Source organism: Asterias amurensis, chromosome 13, assembly GCF_032118995.1.
Source record: "Asterias amurensis chromosome 13, ASM3211899v1".
NCBI classification, from domain to species: Eukaryota; Metazoa; Echinodermata; class Asteroidea; order Forcipulatida; family Asteriidae; genus Asterias; species Asterias amurensis.
The window spans coordinates 8,662,265-8,683,137 of record NC_092660.1 but is presented as its reverse complement, the minus strand read 5'-3'; the positions used below and the strand labels follow the sequence as shown (position 1 = coordinate 8,683,137).

The following is a 20,873-nucleotide window of genomic DNA, read 5'->3' as shown; positions in this document are numbered from 1 at the left end:
CAACGTGTTCCTTTAAAGGCACCCTATTTGGAAATTGTTAATTTCTAAAGGAGCACCAAGGGCACCAATGGGCCACAGAGGCAATTGCCTCCGTGAAGTATTAGGCCTGCAGACTGGGTGTATGGTGAAAATTATACGGGGGTTAGAATTACTTTTTTCAGTTTCCGTCCTCTATGGATGGACCTCAAACACAGAGTGAGAGATAGCGAACAGAGGATCATGATCAGCACGTCGTAGACCTTGACAAGATCGCTAGCAACACCGTCAAAATAGTCTAAATGAAAAAACAACACAAAACACATACCGGTAACAAAGATTCAATTAAACTTGCATTGAAGTGAGAAGATCCTTAATATCACTTTTACTTTCACTCTAAGGCTGTGTCTGAATTGACGTCAACAGCTAGGGCTACAGCTAGATTTCCGCGTCATCATGCGTTGAGGTATAGGACGTTCTCAGCAACACCCTTAGCAACAGCCGTAGCCATAGCTGAAGCCGCTAACTCAGATACAGCCTAATATTGGCTGGACTCAATGAGCGTATGATGCCAGGCTTATGAGGAGTTATGGGAATTCAAATTAGTTGTTGCTTGAAGTTATTCAAGATTACTGCATTCACATGAGTCATCAAGGGCATTCCACTTCACTATGGTTATAGATAAATTGCAATTTGCGTCATTGACAGCCATCTTTGATGTAGAACAACGGAAAAGTGCACGTGTGTACGGGCTACGAACGTCTCTTAGCTCATCACGCTTGCACAATTCATCAAAGATGGTGGTCAATGATATATACTGCAATCCATCTATTGGGAAGAAGGCGAATTTGTGGATGTCTATTAGTGGGCACTGTGAGTGATGAAGCTTTTGATGTTTGAATGTTGCGAGTCGGGCTGCTGACGTTAGGTAGCGGTCACTGGGGATGTCCACCAAGTTGGTGAGCCTGGCTTACTTTTCTCCTTTTCTTCAGTGTGCATCAACCTAACTCTTCCAGGAGGTGCATAACTTTGCCTTCGGTGCGGGTGTAGTATACAAATATTGACTGCCTCGAGTGCTATGGTTAAAACAACGACTCCCAAGGTGATCCCCGGAGTGTTCTATTTTTGAAAAAATTGAACGGTCCGGGGATCACCGAGGGAGTCAGAGTTTAAAACATAGCACGAGTAAAAGCAGTCAATATTTGTTTTATAACACCCACAAACAGACTATTTATCATCCTCGTACAAGTAACGTTTGTACGCGCATTTCAGATACACAGATGCACGGCTGATTGGGTTCGAGGTGGGTAAAAAGACATCTGGGTATCGCGCGCGCCATGTAATAGTCTTTACTTTTGCATGGCAAACGAATATCACACGACCGCCAGGTTTCTGGTAAAACTAAGACATATCATGGGTCGCGAACTCTAAACCAATAAAAAGGCAGAATTTTAGTAATAAATCTGGCAGCACCTCTCTTGTTTTCTTTTCCCGTATGGGGGCTCCAAAAATATCCACCGATGTCACATTTCAAATTGGGCCAAGCACAGCAACTCATACAGTGCATTTTATACATGTACAATGTAGTTGGGCAAGACAAAATAATCATTCTTAAAGGCAGTTGACACTATTGGTAATTGTCAAAGACTAGCCTTCACAGTTGGTGTATCTCAACATATGCATAAAATAACAAACCTGTGAAAATTTGAGCTCAATTGGTCATCGAACTTCCGAGATTATAATGAAAAAAAAAAAAAAACATGTCACACAAAGTTGTGTGCGTTTAGATGGTTGATTTCGAGACCTCAAGTTCTAAATACGAGGTCTCGAAATCAAATTCGTGGAAAATTACTTCTTTTTCTTTTTTGAAAACTATGGCACTTAAGAGGGAGTCGTTTCTCACAATGTTTTATACCATCAACCTCTCCCCATTACTCGTCACCAAGAAAGGTTTTATGTTAATAATTATTTTGAGTAATTACCAATAGTGTCCACTGCGTTTAATGCACAAAAAAAAAAACACTTAAAAAGTTATTTGGTTTGAAGTTTCATGTAGACTGAAAATAAGAAAGAAGGGATGAAAGAAGGGATGAAAGAAGGGATGAAAGAAGGGATGAAAGAAGGGATAAACTCTTACCTCCTATTACTTTATTAGAGCAGTAGAATATAGAGTGGTCCTCGGAAAGTTTGACCCCAATGCGACCTCCATGGATGCTGTAATCATAGATGATCTGAAGTCAAAATAAAGAAATGTGTCACTTTTAGAAAGTTAGAAAGAAATCAGTATAGAGTTTTAATTGTGTTGTATTATTGTATCGTATTGTATTATAATGTATTGAATTGTATTTTGTTCTGAAGCTGGAACAAACTCCATCATGTTGAATAGTTCAAACAGCTGAGTGGGATGGTTTTTGTTGTCATCTATTAGCTAACAACTGTACAATGCTTAAAGTCACCTGGAAGTGGTATTTTTTCAAAATAAAGCTTTTGTCACTAAGATATGTGTTTTGATGTGTGGAATGTGAATAAACAGTTAACTAAGGTTCTAAAAAAAAATAGTTCTCATTTTATTTACAAATTTAAGAGTATAGGCCCAGACCCGAGAGGGTGCTGTTCGTGATGTCAATCGAGGCGCGATATTTGAAGAGAAAATGTGTGGTCTGGCCCCGTACACTACGTCTGGGTACCTGATCGGTATGATGCCTACATGTACGTACAAAACTACGGTCACGGAGCAGACTCAAGCACTATGGCTGCTGTGCGGCCGGTCCACTCGGATTACCCTGCACAGTGAATCGCAAGCTAAAAACATGCCCTCAAAGTTCAAACTAACCCAAATTGTTCACGTTTTGCATACGCTCCTCTAGGTTCGTCACGTCTTTCAGGTACCTTCTTTGACTTCCCACTCTGGAAAAGTTGTTGGGATGGCGTCATGTTTTAGAATAACTTTTCTCTTCATGTCAAATGTGTGGTGTATTCTGGATTCGAAGCACGAAGTGTTCGCTGCACAGCGCTGAAAAAGACGTCGGACCGGACCACTATTGCTCTTGTGAGTCTGACTTTCGCGGCCCACAACCACCCATACTTGGGATCTGCAGGAAACACATGCAACCTGACCCCATCTTTAGTTGTTTTGCTGCATCCAGCAGCAAAACACCTGGTCGGCATTGCCGAAAAATGCAAAAAAAATGTACTTTGCATGTTTGTTTACTCTACGCTTTGCAGGCAAAGTCTGCCTCGATTGACGTCACAAAAGGGGTAGGCGGAGTCAGCCCCAAAACAACTTTATCTATTTTTTAAACATATAAATCGAGACTAACAATTACTAAAAAAATTGTTTTATTGTTCATAAGCATATACTCTTATGTTTGAAAGAAAAAAATTCTATTTCCAGGTGACTTTAACATTAACAAAGAATGTTAGCGCTCACTTCAATTGTCAACATTTGTTCTAATAAATAGTTCAACCACTCAATAGCTTCATTTTTATTTTAGTTTGTTCACATTATTGTAGCTTTGTATTTACAATCAAGTTGTGAAAAAGGTATTTTAGTTTGATTTCAATGTACATAGTATATTTTGACCATCACATCGCAAATGGTCTCTTTAGTTTGTATCAGTGAATTATTCACGTTTAGACCAACATGTGGAAAAGTTCTGGTCGAGATGGTTTACATTTATTAGCTAACAAGTACTAGTATAATGCTTTACAGCACAAATAATGTTAGCTCTCAAGTTGATTGGCTAAAGCTTTTCGTAAATAAATTAGCCACTTTCCAGATTTTTTTCTAGGAGGGGGCACCTGGGGGGGGGGGGGGCGCACTGGACCCAGGGCAATAAACCAAGGGCATTATAAATGAACCCATAGCCATTATTAACAATGTCCTTTTCAAGAATACTAACTATTAAAGTGAAACTCACCGATATATTGAACCTGACACAATCTGGTGACGTCAGCATATCCAGATTCTTCACATGTAAACTCCGAATCGAAAACTTCAGTTTCAACTCAATCAAGCTACTTGCATGAATGAAATAGGAAGTAAAATCAAAAAAGGAAATGTTAAGAATAACAAAACGCAATGTTATGGTTTCCATTAGACTGCAATTTATTGGCTTCGTTTAAAGCCATTGGACACTTTCGGTAAACAGTATTGTCCAAGGCCCACACTTCATGTATCACAACTTATATATAAAATAACAAACCTGTAAAAATTTAGCTCAATTGGTCATCGGAGTCGGGAGAAAATAACGGGAAAACCCACCCTCGTTTCCGCATGATTCACTGTGTCATGACATGTGTTTAGAATAAATCCGTAATTCTCGATATCGAGAACTGATATTGTTTTACTGTTTTCTCAAAAAGTAAAGCATTTCATGGAATAATATTTCAAGAGAAGTCTTTCACCATTACCTTCAGTAAACCCTGTAAATTATTTGTAAATCTGTGAACTTATAATTTTTGTTTCTGTTCTGAAAGTGTCCAATGTCTTTAATGTGGAGTTCTGCACTCATGGTGCACTGTAACGTACATAGCAAGCAGGGATTGAAATTTAGACTACACCGCAGTCCCGAGGCCAACAGTTTTAGTGTTGGGCCAGTAAACATATACATGATGTAACTGGACAAGTCCGGCAGTCTAGTTTTTTTTTTTAAATTGAATATAAATAAGGGAATAAAAGGGTAGCGACGAGTTCTTACACGGTCGTTTAAAGCCGGCAGGGTTGAATTGCCGTGTGATAAAGGCCCGAGCCACAGTGTGAGAAGTGGCTGCGTCTGAGAAGTGTTTCATGCAGAGTTGTTTCTCATATTGAAATGTTTTTGAACAGCTATCACGCTGTCTAAAATCACATTCCTTCAGAGAGAATTGTTTCTCAAAATGTTACACGTTATTAACAGCTTTTAAATATTATCTATAATCTGTCTATCTTCCCGCCAAGGGAACTCGACAAACTTCCAAAAGGGGATATAAAGCTGGCAAAAGCCAATCTCTCTCATGCAAACATTGGTTAACTGTCTATGGTTATGAATTGCACAAATCAAGAAATTTTGATTCAGTAACTAGGCGACAATACTAGTCATTAATGAAATCAGCGGTAAACTTGGGCATGATTCCAACCCACAACCTTGTCCTGCAGTCTAACCACTGGACCATGGTGTAAGTTTTTATGATCATTAATCTCTCTTTAAAGGCAGTGGACACTATTGGTAATTACTCAAAATAATTACTATCATTACTCATTACTTGGTAATGAGTAATGGAGAGCTGTTGGTAGTATACAACATTGTGAGAAACGGCTCCCTCTGAAGTAACGTAGCATTTGAGTAATTTTCCACAAATTTGATTTTGAGACCTCAGATTTAGAATTTGAAGTCTCAAAATCAAGCATCTGAAAGCACACAACTTCATGTAATCATAGTGCGACAAGTGTTTTTTTTCTTTCATTAATTTCATGCAACTTCGACGACCGATTGAGCTCAAATTTTCACAGGTTTGTTATTATGTTGAGATGCACCAACTGTGAAGACTAGTCTTTGACAATTACCAATAGTGTCCAGTGTCTTTAACCTCTCTTTAAAGGCAAATTATGAAAGCAGAAACAAGGAAGTATTGCTTATAAACATAACACATCCAAAGGTTTTATGGCACAGCCTACAAGGTTTCGTGGTGAATACATTTTATTATGATTTAAAATCTAATCTGTACAGTTTCATGAAATGTTATTCTTCATAAAGATTATAGGCAGTGGACATTATTGGTAATTACTCAAAATAATTATTAGCATAAAACCTTACTTGGTAACGAGTAATAGGGAGAGGTTGATAGTACAAAACATTGTGAGAAACGGCTCCCTGTGAAGTCATGCAGTTTTTCGAGAAAGATGTAATTTTCCACGAATTTGATTTTGAGACCTCAGATTTAGAATTTGAGGTCTCGAAATCAAGCATCTGAAAGCACACAACTTCATGTGACAAGGGGGTTTTTCTCTTTCATTATTATCTTTGCAACTTCAACAACCAATTGAGCTTACTTTGTGCATATGTTTAGATATACCAAGTGAGAAGACTGGTCTTTGAGAATCACCAATAGTGTCCAGTGTCTTTAATACCATACATTATATCCTGAGAAATCTTTCTATCCAAAGTACAAGAAAAACATGGACCAAACTGAGATAATGGGTCGTATGAATAAAAAGTAGTATTTACTGACAAGTACTAGCAAAAAGTAAAGGCATAAACTTCCAAGTAGAAGCATTCAGTAAAAGCATCTTCTGAATTCCGTATGAATAAACCTATTCTTTTACTGCAAAGTATTCACTTAATGCTTTGGAGTAAATACTTCTGATATACCATGGCTGAATGGCTCTTTAACAAAAGGTTTCCTTTGTATTACAACTCCCATTCACGTCTACGTATGCGCTCACACACACACAGGTTAAGCAGCATTTGATTAAATAGAAACATAGAAATCTTCAAGTCAGCCATGAGGTTTTTATTCTGACAACATTTTGATGAAGACGACTCATCTGGACACCAAGAATCAAAACGTTTTTGTTAAGGTTTTGAAACTTACAGTGCTATATAGAGAAGATGAGAGCTGGATATGAGCATAGCTATTTAATTTAAACTTAGAAGTTTTAATAGTTACACGAACAACATTCTATTGAAATGCATTTAATTGTTTAAAAAATTACCTTTTCTGAGCCTTAATGACAGAGGCATTCATTTCTGAGTCGAAAAATTGCTTTATATCTTTAAAAAAGCTTGCTTTACTGATACAAAACGTTTTTTTACAAACGGTTTTATTTTGTCCTCAGCAAAAAAATATAAACAAACTTGTTTAAAAGCAGTTTGAGTTTGTGTGCATTGTTTCTGTTGTGAAACACTGTGCATACGTGTGTCTATTTAATATTTCAGTGATGTCTTTCATTTGGACTAAAAGATTTATCCTGTGAGGAACATTCATAAACACCGTCATTTCTTCAGATAAGCCTTTTACTTCTGTGTCCAAGGTAGCTCTGGAGCTACCTTGAAAAATGACCAGTACTTACTGGTTCCTGTACCTCTTTTGAGTAGTGTTGGTTCAGTATATATCTCTTTTGAGTAGTGTTGGTTCTGTATATATCTCTTTTAAGTAGTGTTGGTTCTGTATATATATCTCTTTTGAGTATTGTTGGTTCCTGTATCTCTTTTAAAAAGTGTTGGTTCTGCATATATATCTCTTTTGAGTAGTGTTAGTTGTGTATACATGTATATCTCTTTTGAGTAGTGTTGGTTCCTGTATCTCTTTTGAGTAGTGTTGGTTCTGTATATATCTCTTTTGAGTAGTGTTGGTTCTATATGTATCTCTTTTGAGTAGTGTTGGTTCTGCATATATATCTCTTTTGAGTAGTGTTGGTTCTGTATACATGTATATGTCTTTTGAGTAGTGTTGGTTCCTGTATCTCTTTTGAGTAGTGTTGGTTCTGCATATATATCTCTTTTGAGTAGTGTTGGTTCTGTATACATGTATATCTCTTTTGAGTAGTGTTGGTTCCTGTATCTCTTTTGAGTAGTGTTGGGTCTGTATATATCTCTTTTGAGTAGTGTTGGTTCTGTATACATGTATATCTCTTTTGAGTAGTGTTGGTTCCTGTATCTCTTTTGAGTAGTGTTGGTTCGGTATATATCTCTTTTGAGTAGTGTTGGTTTCTGTATTATCTCTTTTGAGTAGTGTTGGTTCTGTATACATGTATATCTCTTTTGAGTAGTGTTGGTTCCTGTATCTCTGTTGAGTAGTGTTGGTTCGGTATATATCTCTTTTGAGTAGTGTTGGTTCTGTATATATCTCTTTTGAGTAGTGTTGGTTCGGTATATATCTCTTTTGAGTAGTGTTGGTTCTGTATACATCTCTTTTAAGTAGTGTTGGTTCTGTATATATATATCTCTGTTGAGTAGTGTTGGTTCTGTATATATATCTTTTTTTTGAGTAGTGTAAGTTCTGTATACATGTATATCTCTTTTGAGTAGTGTTGGTTCCTGTACCTCTTTTGAGTAGTGTTGGTTCAGTATATATCTCTTTTGAGTAGTGTTGGTTCTGTATATATCTCTTTTAAGTAGTGTTGGTTCTGTATATATATCTCTTTTGAGTAGTGTTGGTTCCTGTATCTCTTTTAAATAGTGTTGGTTCTGCATATATATCTCTTTTGAGTAGTGTTAGTTGTGTATACATGTATATCTCTTTTGAGTAGTGTTGGTTCCTGTATCTCTTTTGAGTAGTGTTGGTTCTGTATATATCTCTTTTGAGTAGTGTTGGTTCTATATGTATCTCTTTTGAGTAGTGTTGGTTCCGTATATATATGTTTTGAGTAGTGTTGGTTCTGTATATATCTTTTTGGAGTAGTGTTGGTTCTGTATACATATCTCTTTTGAGTAGTGTTGGTTCCTGTATATCTCTTTTGAGTAGTGTTGGTTCTGTATATATCTCTGTTGAGTAGTGTTGGTTCCTGTATATCTCTTTTGAGTAGTGTTGGTTCCTGTATATCTCTTTTGAGTAGTGTTGGTTCTGTATATATCTCTTTTGAGTAGTGTTGGTTCCTGTATATCTCTTTTGAGTAGTGTTGGTTCTGTATATGTCTCTTTTGAGTAGTGTTGGTTCTGTATATATCTCTTTTGAGTAGTGTTGGTTCTGTATATATCTCTTTTGAGTAGTGTTGGTTCCTGTATATCACTTTTGAGTAGTGTTGGTTCTGTATATATCTTTTGAGTAGTGTTGGTTCTGTATATATCTCTTTTGAGTAGTGTTGGTTCTGTATATATCTCTTTTGAGTAGTGTTGGTTCCTGTATATCTCTTTTGAGTAGTGTTGGTTCTGTATATGTCTCTTTTGAGTAGTGTTGGTTCTGTTTATATCTCTTTTGAGTAGTGTTGGTTCTGTATATATCTCTTTTGAGTAGTGTTGGTTCCTGTATATCTCTTTTGAGTAGTGTTGGTTCTGTATATGTCTCTTTTGAGTAGTGTTGGTTCTGTATATATCTCTTTTGAGTAGTGTTGGTTCTGTATATATCTCTTTTGAGTAGTGTTGGTTCTGTATATATCTCTTTTGAGTAGTGTTGGTTCCTGTATATCCCTTTTGAGTAGTGTTGGTTCTGTATATGTCTCTTTTGAGTAGTGTTGGTTCCTGTATATCTCTTTTGAGTAGTGTTGGTTCTGTATATGTCTCTTTTAAGTAGTGTTGGTTCTGTATATATCTCTTTTGAGTAGTGTTGGTTCTGTATATATCTCTTTTGAGTAGTGTTGGTTCCTGTATATCTCTTTTGAGTAGTGTTGGTTCTGTATATATCTTTTGAGTAGTGTTGGTTCTGTATATATCTCTTTTGAGTAGTGTTGGTTCTGTATATATATCTCTTTTGAGTAGTGTTGGTTCCTGTATATCTCTTTTGAGTAGTGTTGGTTCTGTATATGTCTCTTTTGAGTAGTGTTGGGTCTGTATATATCTCTTTTGAGTAGTGTTGGTTCTGTATATATATCTCTTTTGAGTAGTGTTGGTTCGGTATATATCTCTTTTGAGTAGTGTTGGTTCTGTATATGTCTCTTTTGAGTAGTGTTGGTTCGGTATATATCTCTTTTGAGTAGTGTTGGGTCTGTATATATCTCTTTTGAGTAGTGTTGGTTCTATATGTATCTCTTTTGAGTAGTGTTGGTTCTGTATATATCTCTTTTGAGTAGTGTCGGTTCTGTATATATTTCTTTTGAGTAGTGTCGGTTCTGTATATATCTCTTTTGAGTAGTGTTGGTTCTGTATATATCTCTTTTGAGTAGTGTTGGTTCGGTATATATCTCTGTTGAGTAGTGTTGGTTCCTGTATATGTATCTCTTTTGAGTAGTGTTGGTTCTGTATAAGTCTCTTTTGAGTAGTGTTGGTTCTGTATTCTTTTGAGTAGTGTTGCTTCTAAAATGAACTGGTGGTTGACAACTCAATGTTTTGATCAGTATATTCTGCTGAAGATGAGCAGAGCAAACCATGCAAACTTCAAACGTCACTTAAACATTAAAAGCACTGGACACTATTGGTGATTACTCAAAATAATTGCAAGCATAAAAACTTACAATGGACAGCTGTTGATAGTATAAAATATTGTGAGAATCGACTTCTTCTGAAGCAACGTAATTTTGTCAATAAAATATTTGAATTTGATTTCAAGACCTCAGAATTAGATTTTGAGGTCCCAAAATCAAGCGAGAGAAAGCACACAACTTAATGTGACAAGGGTGTTTTTTCTTCCATTATTATCTCGCAACTTCAACGACCAATTGAGTTCAACATTTCACAGGTTTGTTATTTTGTGCATATGTTGAGATACAGCAAGTGAGAAGACTGGTCTTTGACAATTACCAGAGGTGTGCAGGGTCTTTAATATTGTCATATATTCAATTATTAAGGGACCGTTATAAAAAACAAAATACATAATTGTCGATATAAAATAATTATAAAACTAAAAAATGTACTTTAAAAAAAAAATTAAGTATTTATATCCCCTCCAGCACATTGATAATGATGAACTCTACCCTGCCCTCTGGCGTTTTATCAGCCAATCTTGCTACCCTGCCTGCCCTCTGGCGTTTAATCAGCCAATCTTGATTGACCCTTTTGATATAAATAGAAAAGCCATCTCTCACCTGTCAAAGTTCAGACTGATGTTCTTGTCTTTCATAACTTTCTTTATGCTGATGTTAGCTGTCGGCGAAACTTCAAACTGCTTACAATCTGCAAAAAGCAAACCATTCTTGTTACTTAAAAGAGCTCTTGCAATGTTTCAGACCAGTTTCATGGCTCTCGTTACTGGCGAATTTTGCGCTTATGATCACCATTCATTCTCCGCTTACTCGAACTGTGCAACTGCTGAATTACAGACTACACTGTAGCTTTGTAAGCAAAGAATGCTTAGTATTAGTCTAGACCAGATTTTTAAAAAAAAAACTTCGAGCGGCATTTTTGAGTAAAAGTTTGTAACATACCTGATTTAACTAATTTGGGCTGAATCCGAAAATGGTTGATACCAAGGCTAATTTTTAGTCCTTGTCCCTGAAAAAACAAATTTAAAACAATACAGAAAACCTAGCAGACAACGGACTTCTCACGTGAAAAATAGTCAGGTTCTGCTGTGGTTCCATATTGATGTTGTCAGGATACTACACGAGTCAGGTACCCGGGTGCAGGTCAGGTATCCGTAACAAACTTTTGAGTGTACTGGATAGATCCTGCAATCAAAATGCACTTTCAGAGGGACCCACAGGTGCTTTCAATGTCATTTTGAAAGTATTTGAGTTAGTGTTTTTTCTAATAAAGAGTTATTTATTATTTTAACATAATTTCTCTGTTGTTAAAAGCACAAACCGTTGATTATTTTCTCTTATAATGTAGGCCAACACTACTTAAACAGGTAGGCCTACCAGGTGTGTCTAGACTCAACAATGATACTTCATGGCTTGAAATTATCTTACCAGTAAAAAAAAATTGATTTTAAAGGATTTTAGGGTAACCAATTTTTCGATTACAATTCTCCCTCGTTTTAAAAAGTATTCTCCACAGTTTATGAACCAATCTATTTGTTGTAGGCTAACAATTGAAAAAAAAATCCAGTTTGTTTGTTTGTTGGCAGTAAAACGCATTGTTAGTCGTGTTTGTACACCTACACGGACAAATTTCACACAAGAAGACGATAGTAAGATTCAGAAACAAAGGACAACAAAATATGTATCCCCTCCATTGATAAAACAATTCACCCCTCTCTTTTCAGCTGGGTGTGAAGAACAAGGGGAAAAAATCTCTTTATCTATTATTACCGCTCAGTCCACAAGTATAGACTCCTACTTTGTTTTTGCATGTCAGCTTTTTTTGTCAGAATAGTTCGAGATACTTAGAGTGCGAAAATCAAGCAATATTTTGAAGTGTTAAATAACCCAATGTATATAAATTATAAACAAATGTTTTGTAGTATTTGGGCTCCCATCCCTGTCCTTACAGAGACATTTCTATAAAAGAAAATACAGAATTAATAGTACACAACACATTGCAATTCGATTGAATAATGACTTGTGAAAAAACACAAACTGCCATGCAGGATGGACTATCATTCAGGAAACTGATAAGCAAACATATAACTTGATAAATATGTAAATTTCCTTTGGGGAGATACAGTTACATGACATTACAAAAATGCCTCTATGGAATCGACGCATCAAAGCATTCCATTCAAGCTGATATTTCCCAAAATCCAATAGTGTTTTTCCTAAAATTAACCTGATTTTATGTTATGTTATGATAGAAGTATACCGGAGAAGGTATCCTTGCAGTACTGAACATGCTGAAACAACACTGAAACACATACATGTACAACAGCTTGGTGCAAGGAGGCATCTTCTTTTCAGTGTATGTCATCCTTTCCAGCATCCACTTAATGTACGTACAGAGTCATCTAAATCAAGAATCATACTATCACATTGCAAAGAAGTCCACTTTTTTGTTTAGCAAAACAATTTGCCACAATTTGTACTCCAAACTATGATTGCTAATATCGAAGATACGCACACCTTTCATGAATGATTCATTGCTGGGAACCGTCCTAGCTGACATACAAAAATAAAGTAGGAGTGGATTGAGCGGTAATAATATGAATAGAGAGATATTTGTTTTTTCCTTGTTTCTCACACCCAGCTGAAAAGAGAGGGGTGCATTGTTTTATCAATGGAGAGTGAACACTAAAAGCTAACCTATTCAAAAACAGGGAGCACTGAAAAGTTGATATACAATACAATTTTTTGTATCATTGTTGAGTCTACCTGTTTAGGTACTGTAGGCCTACATTATAAGAGAAAATAATCAACGGTTTGTGCTTTTAACAACAGAGAAATTATGTTCAAATAGTAAATAACTCTTTATTAGCAAAAAAAAAAAAAAAAACCTCAAATACTTTCAAATTGACATTGAAAGCACCTGTTGGTCCCTCTGAAAGTGCAATTTGGTTGTATATCTATCTAGTACAATCACAAGTTTGTTACGGATACCTGACCTGAACCCGGGTACCTGCCCTGTATGGTATCCTGACAACATCAATATGGAACCACAGCAGAAACTGACTATTTTTCACGTGAGAAGTCCATCGTCTGCTAGGTTTTCTGTATTGTTTTAAATTTGATTTTTCAGGGTGAAGGACTAAAACTTAGCCTTGGTATCAACCATTTTTGGATTCAGCACCCCCAAATTAGATAAATCAGGTATGTTACCAACTTTTACTAAAAAATGCGGCTCACTTCCTTAACTAGATCCCTTTTTGGAAATCTGGTCTAGACTATATGAAGACGTGCGCACGCTTACTCATGAAATTCACTTCACGTGACGTAAGAATCTTTACTTACGGTAAGCAGTGCCATGAAATTAGGCCATGACCATTCAATATCCTCCACATAATTTTGAGAAAGAGGAACTTCTCACTCAAATATTAAAAGTATTCAGGCCTTAAGCTTTTTATTAGGCATCTGAAAGCACACAAATTTGTGCAACAAGGTCGTTTCCTTTCATTATTCTCTTGAAATTTTGTTGATCAATTGAGTCTAATTTTTCACAGATTTGTTATTTTAAAGATGCTATGTCAGACTTTTGGCCCCAAACATTAGAAAATAGATTTTTTTGAGTGAATGGTATTTCAAAGAGTATCACCCGCTCTAACGAAATTTTTTTTTTTACTTTTTCTTTTAATGGTCAGGAACCATGACAAAAATTTAAAACGTTTCTTATAAAACACATAAGAATTGGTCACGAGATATATTGTCGGGATCCCGACAAAAACTAATTTTGAGCACTTTATTTCACTGCTACTAATAATTGGCGGACTTTTTCGAGCAATGGCTCAAATGAAAGCTTGTAACTTTCTCGACCCCCACCAAAATACCTATTGAATTTTAAATCAAAATGTTTGGGTCAAATCAGCAAAAGATCTGACAAAGCCATTATTTTCGGAACAGAAAAAAAAGAAAAAAAGTTCACAGATTTACAAATAACTTACAGGGTTTACAGAAGGTTATGGTGAAAGACTTCTCTTGAAATATTATTCCATGAAATGCTTTACTTTTTGAGAAAACATTAAAACAATTATCAATTCTCGCTAACAAGAATTACGGATTTATTTTAAACAATGTCAAGACACGGCGAAACGTGCGGAAACAAGGAATGGGTTATTCCCGTTATTTTCTCCCGACTCCGATGGCCGATTGAGCCTAAATTTTCACAGGTTTGTTATATGATATATATGTTGTGATACACGGAGTGTGGGCTTTGGACAATACTGTTTACCGAAAGTGCCCAATGGCTTTAAGTGAGAATACTGGTCTTTGACAATTACCAAAGGTGTCAACAAGTGCCTTTAAAAACATGAAATAGTTTATCTTACCCACTGCAGTAGTAAGATTGACATCAAATGTTCCATTTTTGCCTTCGACTGATGAGAAGTGCTTGTTACACAACGTCATAGAGTAGATATCTTCAGTGGCATTTAATACTTCAAACTCATAGGTCCCGATGGCTATATTCTCCAATTGGGAATACTAAAAAGGGTAATAATGATATTAATAATAATAATTATAGTATAATAATAATTGTAATCATAATTACAATAATAAAATTTCACATAGAGCTTTTTACACTAAATGGGCATCTCAAAGAGCTTCCACCATAACATGTATAACCCCTGGTCACTGGACTATTTAATTAATTCCTTAACCCATCTCAGCTCCCAGGGGAGTATACAGCCTGTGCAACAAATATTTGCTACTAAGCTAAATCAATCAAAAGAACCATCTCTGCCCTTACAGGTAACCATTTACCCCTGAGTGGAAAGAAGCAGTTATAGTTAAATGTCTTGCTCAGGGACACAAGTGTAACAACAAGGACTGGAACCCACAGTCTGCTGAAGACGAGCAGAGTATACTGTTCGAAACGTCGAGACCCAAACGGCTCTTTTCAGAGCCAACACTCACCCTAAGTGATTTACACATGGTTGTACCCCCAAGTTTACTATTTATTTATAGTTTCTTCCTATTTCTGTACACCATGCAAAGCTTCAAACAATGCTTAGAAACATCAGAGCTTCGGCCACGACAATAAAGAAGGATCCTATTATTACTAAAGCCAGGCACCGTCCTGCCCAAACTCAAAACTGGGTTTATGTTATCATCAATATATGAAGACAAGAGCTTTCAAATAACACCTCAATACGCCCTTTTCACACTTCCCTATTCCCGTGGTTATTTGAACAGCCACCCCTGCTCTGGAGTAGGGGTTAGTGGTAAAACCCTCAAGTTTTCCTGAAGACGTGCCAACCAGTGTGAAAATGCGAAGTGGATAACTGTGAGGTAAAATTACTTCCGAGGTCTCCCCCAGGGCTGTACTACGTGGATAAGAGATACATTGTGCAAAGTGCTTTATGGTCTACACTGCAATTAGTTGATGAACATACAACAATGATGCTCTAGGATAATAATAATAATAATAATAATAATAATAATAATAATAATAATAATAATAATAATAATAATAATAATAATAATAATAATAATAATAATAATAATAATAATAATAATAATAATAATAATAATAATAATAATAATAATAATAATAATAATAATAATAATAATAATAATAATAATAATAATAATAATAATAATAATAATAATAATAATAATAATAATAATAATAATAATAATAATAATAATAATAATAATAATAATAATAATAATAATAATAATAATAATAATAATAATAATAATAATAATAATAATAATAATAATAATAATAATAATAATAATAATAATAATAATAATAATAATAATAATAATAATAATAATAATAATAATAATAATAATAATAATAATAATAATAATAATAATAATAATAATAATAATAATAATAATAATAATAATAATAATAATAATAATAATAATAATAATAATAATAATAATAATAATAATAATAATAATAATAATAATAATAATAATAATAATAATAATAATAATAATAATAATAATAATAATAATAATAATAATAATAATAATAATAATAATAATAATAATAATAATAATAATAATAATAATAATAATAATAATAATAATAATAATAATAATAATAATAATAATAATAATAATAATAATAATAATAATAATAATAATAATAATAATAATAATAATAATAATAATAATAATAATAATAATAATAATAATAATAATAATAATAATAATAATAATAATAATAATAATAATAATAATAATAATAATAATAATAATAATAATAATAATAATAATAATAATAATAATAATAATAATAATAATAATAATAATAATAATAATAATAATAATAATAATAATAATAATAATAATAATAATAATAATAATAATAATAATAATAATAATAATAATAATAATAATAATAATAATAATAATAATAATAATAATAATAATAATAATAATAATAATAATAATAATAATAATAATAATAATAATAATAATAATAATAATAATAATAATAATAATAATAATAATAATAATAATAATAATAATAATAATAATAATAATAATAATAATAATAATAATAATAATAATAATAATAATAATAATAATAATAATAATAATAATAATAATAATAATAATAATAATAATAATAATAATAATAATAATAATAATAATAATAATAATAATAATAATAATAATAATAATAATAATAATAATAATAATAATAATAATAATAATAATAATAATAATAATAATAATAATAATAATAATAATAATAATAATAATAATAATAATAATAATAATAATAATAATAATAATAATAATAATAATAATAATAATAATAATAATAATAATAATAATAATAATAATAATAATAATAATAATAATAATAATAATAATAATAATAATAATAATAATAATAATAATAATAATAATAATAATAATAATAATAATAATAATAATAATAATAATAATAATAATAATAATAATAATAATAATAATAATAATAATAATAATAATAATAATAATAATAATAATAATAATAATAATAATAATAATAATAATAATAATAATAATAATAATAATAATAATAATAATAATAATAATAATAATAATAATAATAATAATAATAATAATAATAATAATAATAATAATAATAATAATAATAATAATAATAATAATAATAATAATAATAATAATAATAATAATAATAATAATAATAATAATAATAATAATAATAATAATAATAATAATAATAATAATAATAATAATAATAATAATAATAATAATAATAATAATAATAATAATAATAATAATAATAATAATAATAATAATAATAATAATAATAATAATAATAATAATAATAATAATAATAATAATAATAATAATAATAATAATAATAATAATAATAATAATAATAATAATAATAATAATAATAATAATAATAATAATAATAATAATAATAATAATAATAATAATAATAATAATAATAATAATAATAATAATAATAATAATAATAATAATAATAATAATAATAATAATAATAATAATAATAATAATAATAATAATAATAATAATAATAATAATAATAATAATAATAATAATAATAATAATAATAATAATAATAATAATAATAATAATAATAATAATAATAATAATAATAATAATAATAATAATAATAATAATAATAATAATAATAATAATAATAATAATAATAATAATAATAATAATAATAATAATAATAATAATAATAATAATAATAATAATAATAATAATAATAATAATAATAATAATAATAATAATAATAATAATAATAATAATAATAATAATAATAATAATAATAATAATAATAATAATAATAATAATAATAATAATAATAATAATAATAATAATAATAATAATAATAATAATAATAATAATAATAATAATAATAATAATAATAATAATAATAATAATAATAATAATAATAATAATAATAATAATAATAATAATAATAATAATAATAATAATAATAATAATAATAATAATAATAATAATAATAATAATAATAATAATAATAATAATAATAATAATAATAATAATAATAATAATAATAATAATAATAATAATAATAATAATAATAATAATAATAATAATAATAATAATAATAATAATAATAATAATAATAATAATAATAATAATAATAATAATAATAATAATAATAATAATAATAATAATAATAATAATAATAATAATAATAATAATAATAATAATAATAATAATAATAATAATAATAATAATAATAATAATAATAATAATAATAATAATAATAATAATAATAATAATAATAATAATAATAATAATAATAATAATAATAATAATAATAATAATAATAATAATAATAATAATAATAATAATAATAATAATAATAATAATAATAATAATAATAATAATAATAATAATAATAATAATAATAATAATAATAATAATAATAATAATAATAATAATAATAATAATAATAATAATAATAATAATAATAATAATAATAATAATAATAATAATAATAATAATAATAATAATAATAATAATAATAATAATAATAATAATAATAATAATAATAATAATAATAATAATAATAATAATAATAATAATAATAATAATAATAATAATAATAATAATAATAATAATAATAATAATAATAATAATAATAATAATAATAATAATAATAATAATAATAATAATAATAATAATAATAATAATAATAATAATAATAATAATAATAATAATAATAATAATAATAATAATAATAATAATAATAATAATAATAATAATAATAATAATAATAATAATAATAATAATAATAATAATAATAATAATAATAATAATAATAATAATAATAATAATAATAATAATAATAATAATAATAATAATAATAATAATAATAATAATAATAATAATAATAATAATAATAATAATAATAATAATAATAATAATAATAATAATAATAATAATAATAATAATAATAATAATAATAATAATAATAATAATAATAATAATAATAATAATAATAATAATAATAATAATAATAATAATAATAATAATAATAATAATAATAATAATAATAATAATAATAATAATAATAATAATAATAATAATAATAATAATAATAATAATAATAATAATAATAATAATAATAATAATAATAATAATAATAATAATAATAATAATAATAATAATAATAATAATAATAATAATAATAATAATAATAATAATAATAATAATAATAATAATAATAATAATAATAATAATAATAATAATAATAATAATAATAATAATAATAATAATAATAATAATAATAATAATAATAATAATACAAACTGTTTTCAATTTATTCAAAATAACAGGTTAAAAAACCCAATTAAAACATTACATTATTAAAACGTTATACAGCTTTATTATTTGAAGATTTACTTTTATTTACTTTATTACCAACAACAATAACAACTCGATCAAGTGTGGTACAAAGATGAAAATGCCGCAGGGTCATGGTAAAACAAATAAAAAAACGTATCAATATAATCCGTTGGACCGGATATAAACCCACCCACCATAATATAACTCCCCGGGGAATGCCCGTGCACCATTTCCAACCAAGTCACTATAGTCAGTGATCCCCACCCCCACGCCGCCCCTATTTACGCCATGATCCCGCCCCGCGCTGAGTCCCGTCACGACCATCCGTCGACTTTCTCAAAGCCGAGTTTTCCGAACGGACGAGTTGTCTCAAAGCCGAGTTGTCCTTCTTCTTCCGTGAAAGTACAGTCCACCATCTGGTGTATTGCGTACTCTGGTAGTTGTGTGCATGCGAGGATGTGGATATATACAGTGCAGGTGGGTGAACAGTGAACATGCGGCTAAAAAACAGCTCAGGCTGACCTAGCGGAGCTGGACTGACTGTACACCCTGCTTAAAACTAGCAAGAGTTGTACAGTTGATCAGGTCTACCGGGAGATTGTTCCATATCCTAATGCTATTGGGAAAAATGACTGTGTGTAGACCCCTGTCCTGGTGAATGGTATCATGTATTTGTAAGAATGACCCCTCAGAGAAACGGTGCATGGAGCCAGAAATGTGTGTGGGACGTCAACCAGGTTGTTCACAACCTATACATCATAACTGCCTTGGCCTGTGCACGCCGTTCTTGAAGTGTGGTCCACTGAAGTTGGCTGATCATGACAGTTACCATACACTACTTGTTGTTCGGTAGTCTCCAAGCACAAAGCGTGCATAGCGTCGCTACACCATTTCTAACTTGTGGGTGTAGCTAGCTGTCTGGGGGTCCCATATGATGCTGGAGTACTCTACAATAGGGCGCACTAGGGTCTTGTAGCACAGCTCCTTTGTTTTCCTGGGACACTGGTGTATGTTGCGCTGCAGAAAAGCCCTTATGGAATTTGCTTTGTTGGTGATGCTGTTGATGTGATTATTCCAGCTTAGGGTTTTGTGAATGTTCACCCCAAGATATTTTGCAGAGTCGACTTCTTCCAGAGTGTGGTTGTGAATTGTGTATGTTTGCTTGATGAACTTCCTTCTGTTGGTGACATGGATAACCTGGCACTTCTTTGGGTGGAACTCCATTTTCCAGTCACTCTCCCATTGCTGAAGGTGGTCTAGGTCCTGCTGCAATATAGATGCATCTTCCTCTGTCTTGATGTTACGATACAGGATACAGTCATCTGCAAATAATCTGGCTGTTGTGCCCTGTGAGACACAGTCAGGAAGGTCATTTATAAACAGCAGGAACAGCAATGGTCCAAGAACACTTCCATGTGGCACTCCAGATAGGACTGGTGCAGGGATTGAAGTAGCTCCATTGTCC

At 30.2% G+C, this 20,873-nt stretch overlaps 1 protein-coding gene across 2 annotated transcripts in view; it reads right to left on the bottom strand.

Annotated features, from left to right (window-relative positions):
* Window positions 1-20,873, bottom strand: part of LOC139946291 (mucolipin-3-like) — a 36,102-nt gene that overhangs the window by 10,863 nt on the left and 4,366 nt on the right. For both annotated transcript variants that reach the window (XM_071943913.1, XM_071943914.1), the window contains exons 4-8: window positions 14,404-14,557; window positions 10,634-10,721; window positions 3,897-3,993; window positions 2,114-2,207; window positions 153-274 (exon numbers count right to left, since the gene is read on the bottom strand). In XM_071943913.1, the coding sequence (XP_071800014.1) occupies window positions 153-274; window positions 2,114-2,207; window positions 3,897-3,993; window positions 10,634-10,721; window positions 14,404-14,557 (555 nt within the window). The remainder of the gene's footprint in view (window positions 1-152; window positions 275-2,113; window positions 2,208-3,896; window positions 3,994-10,633; window positions 10,722-14,403; window positions 14,558-20,873) is intronic.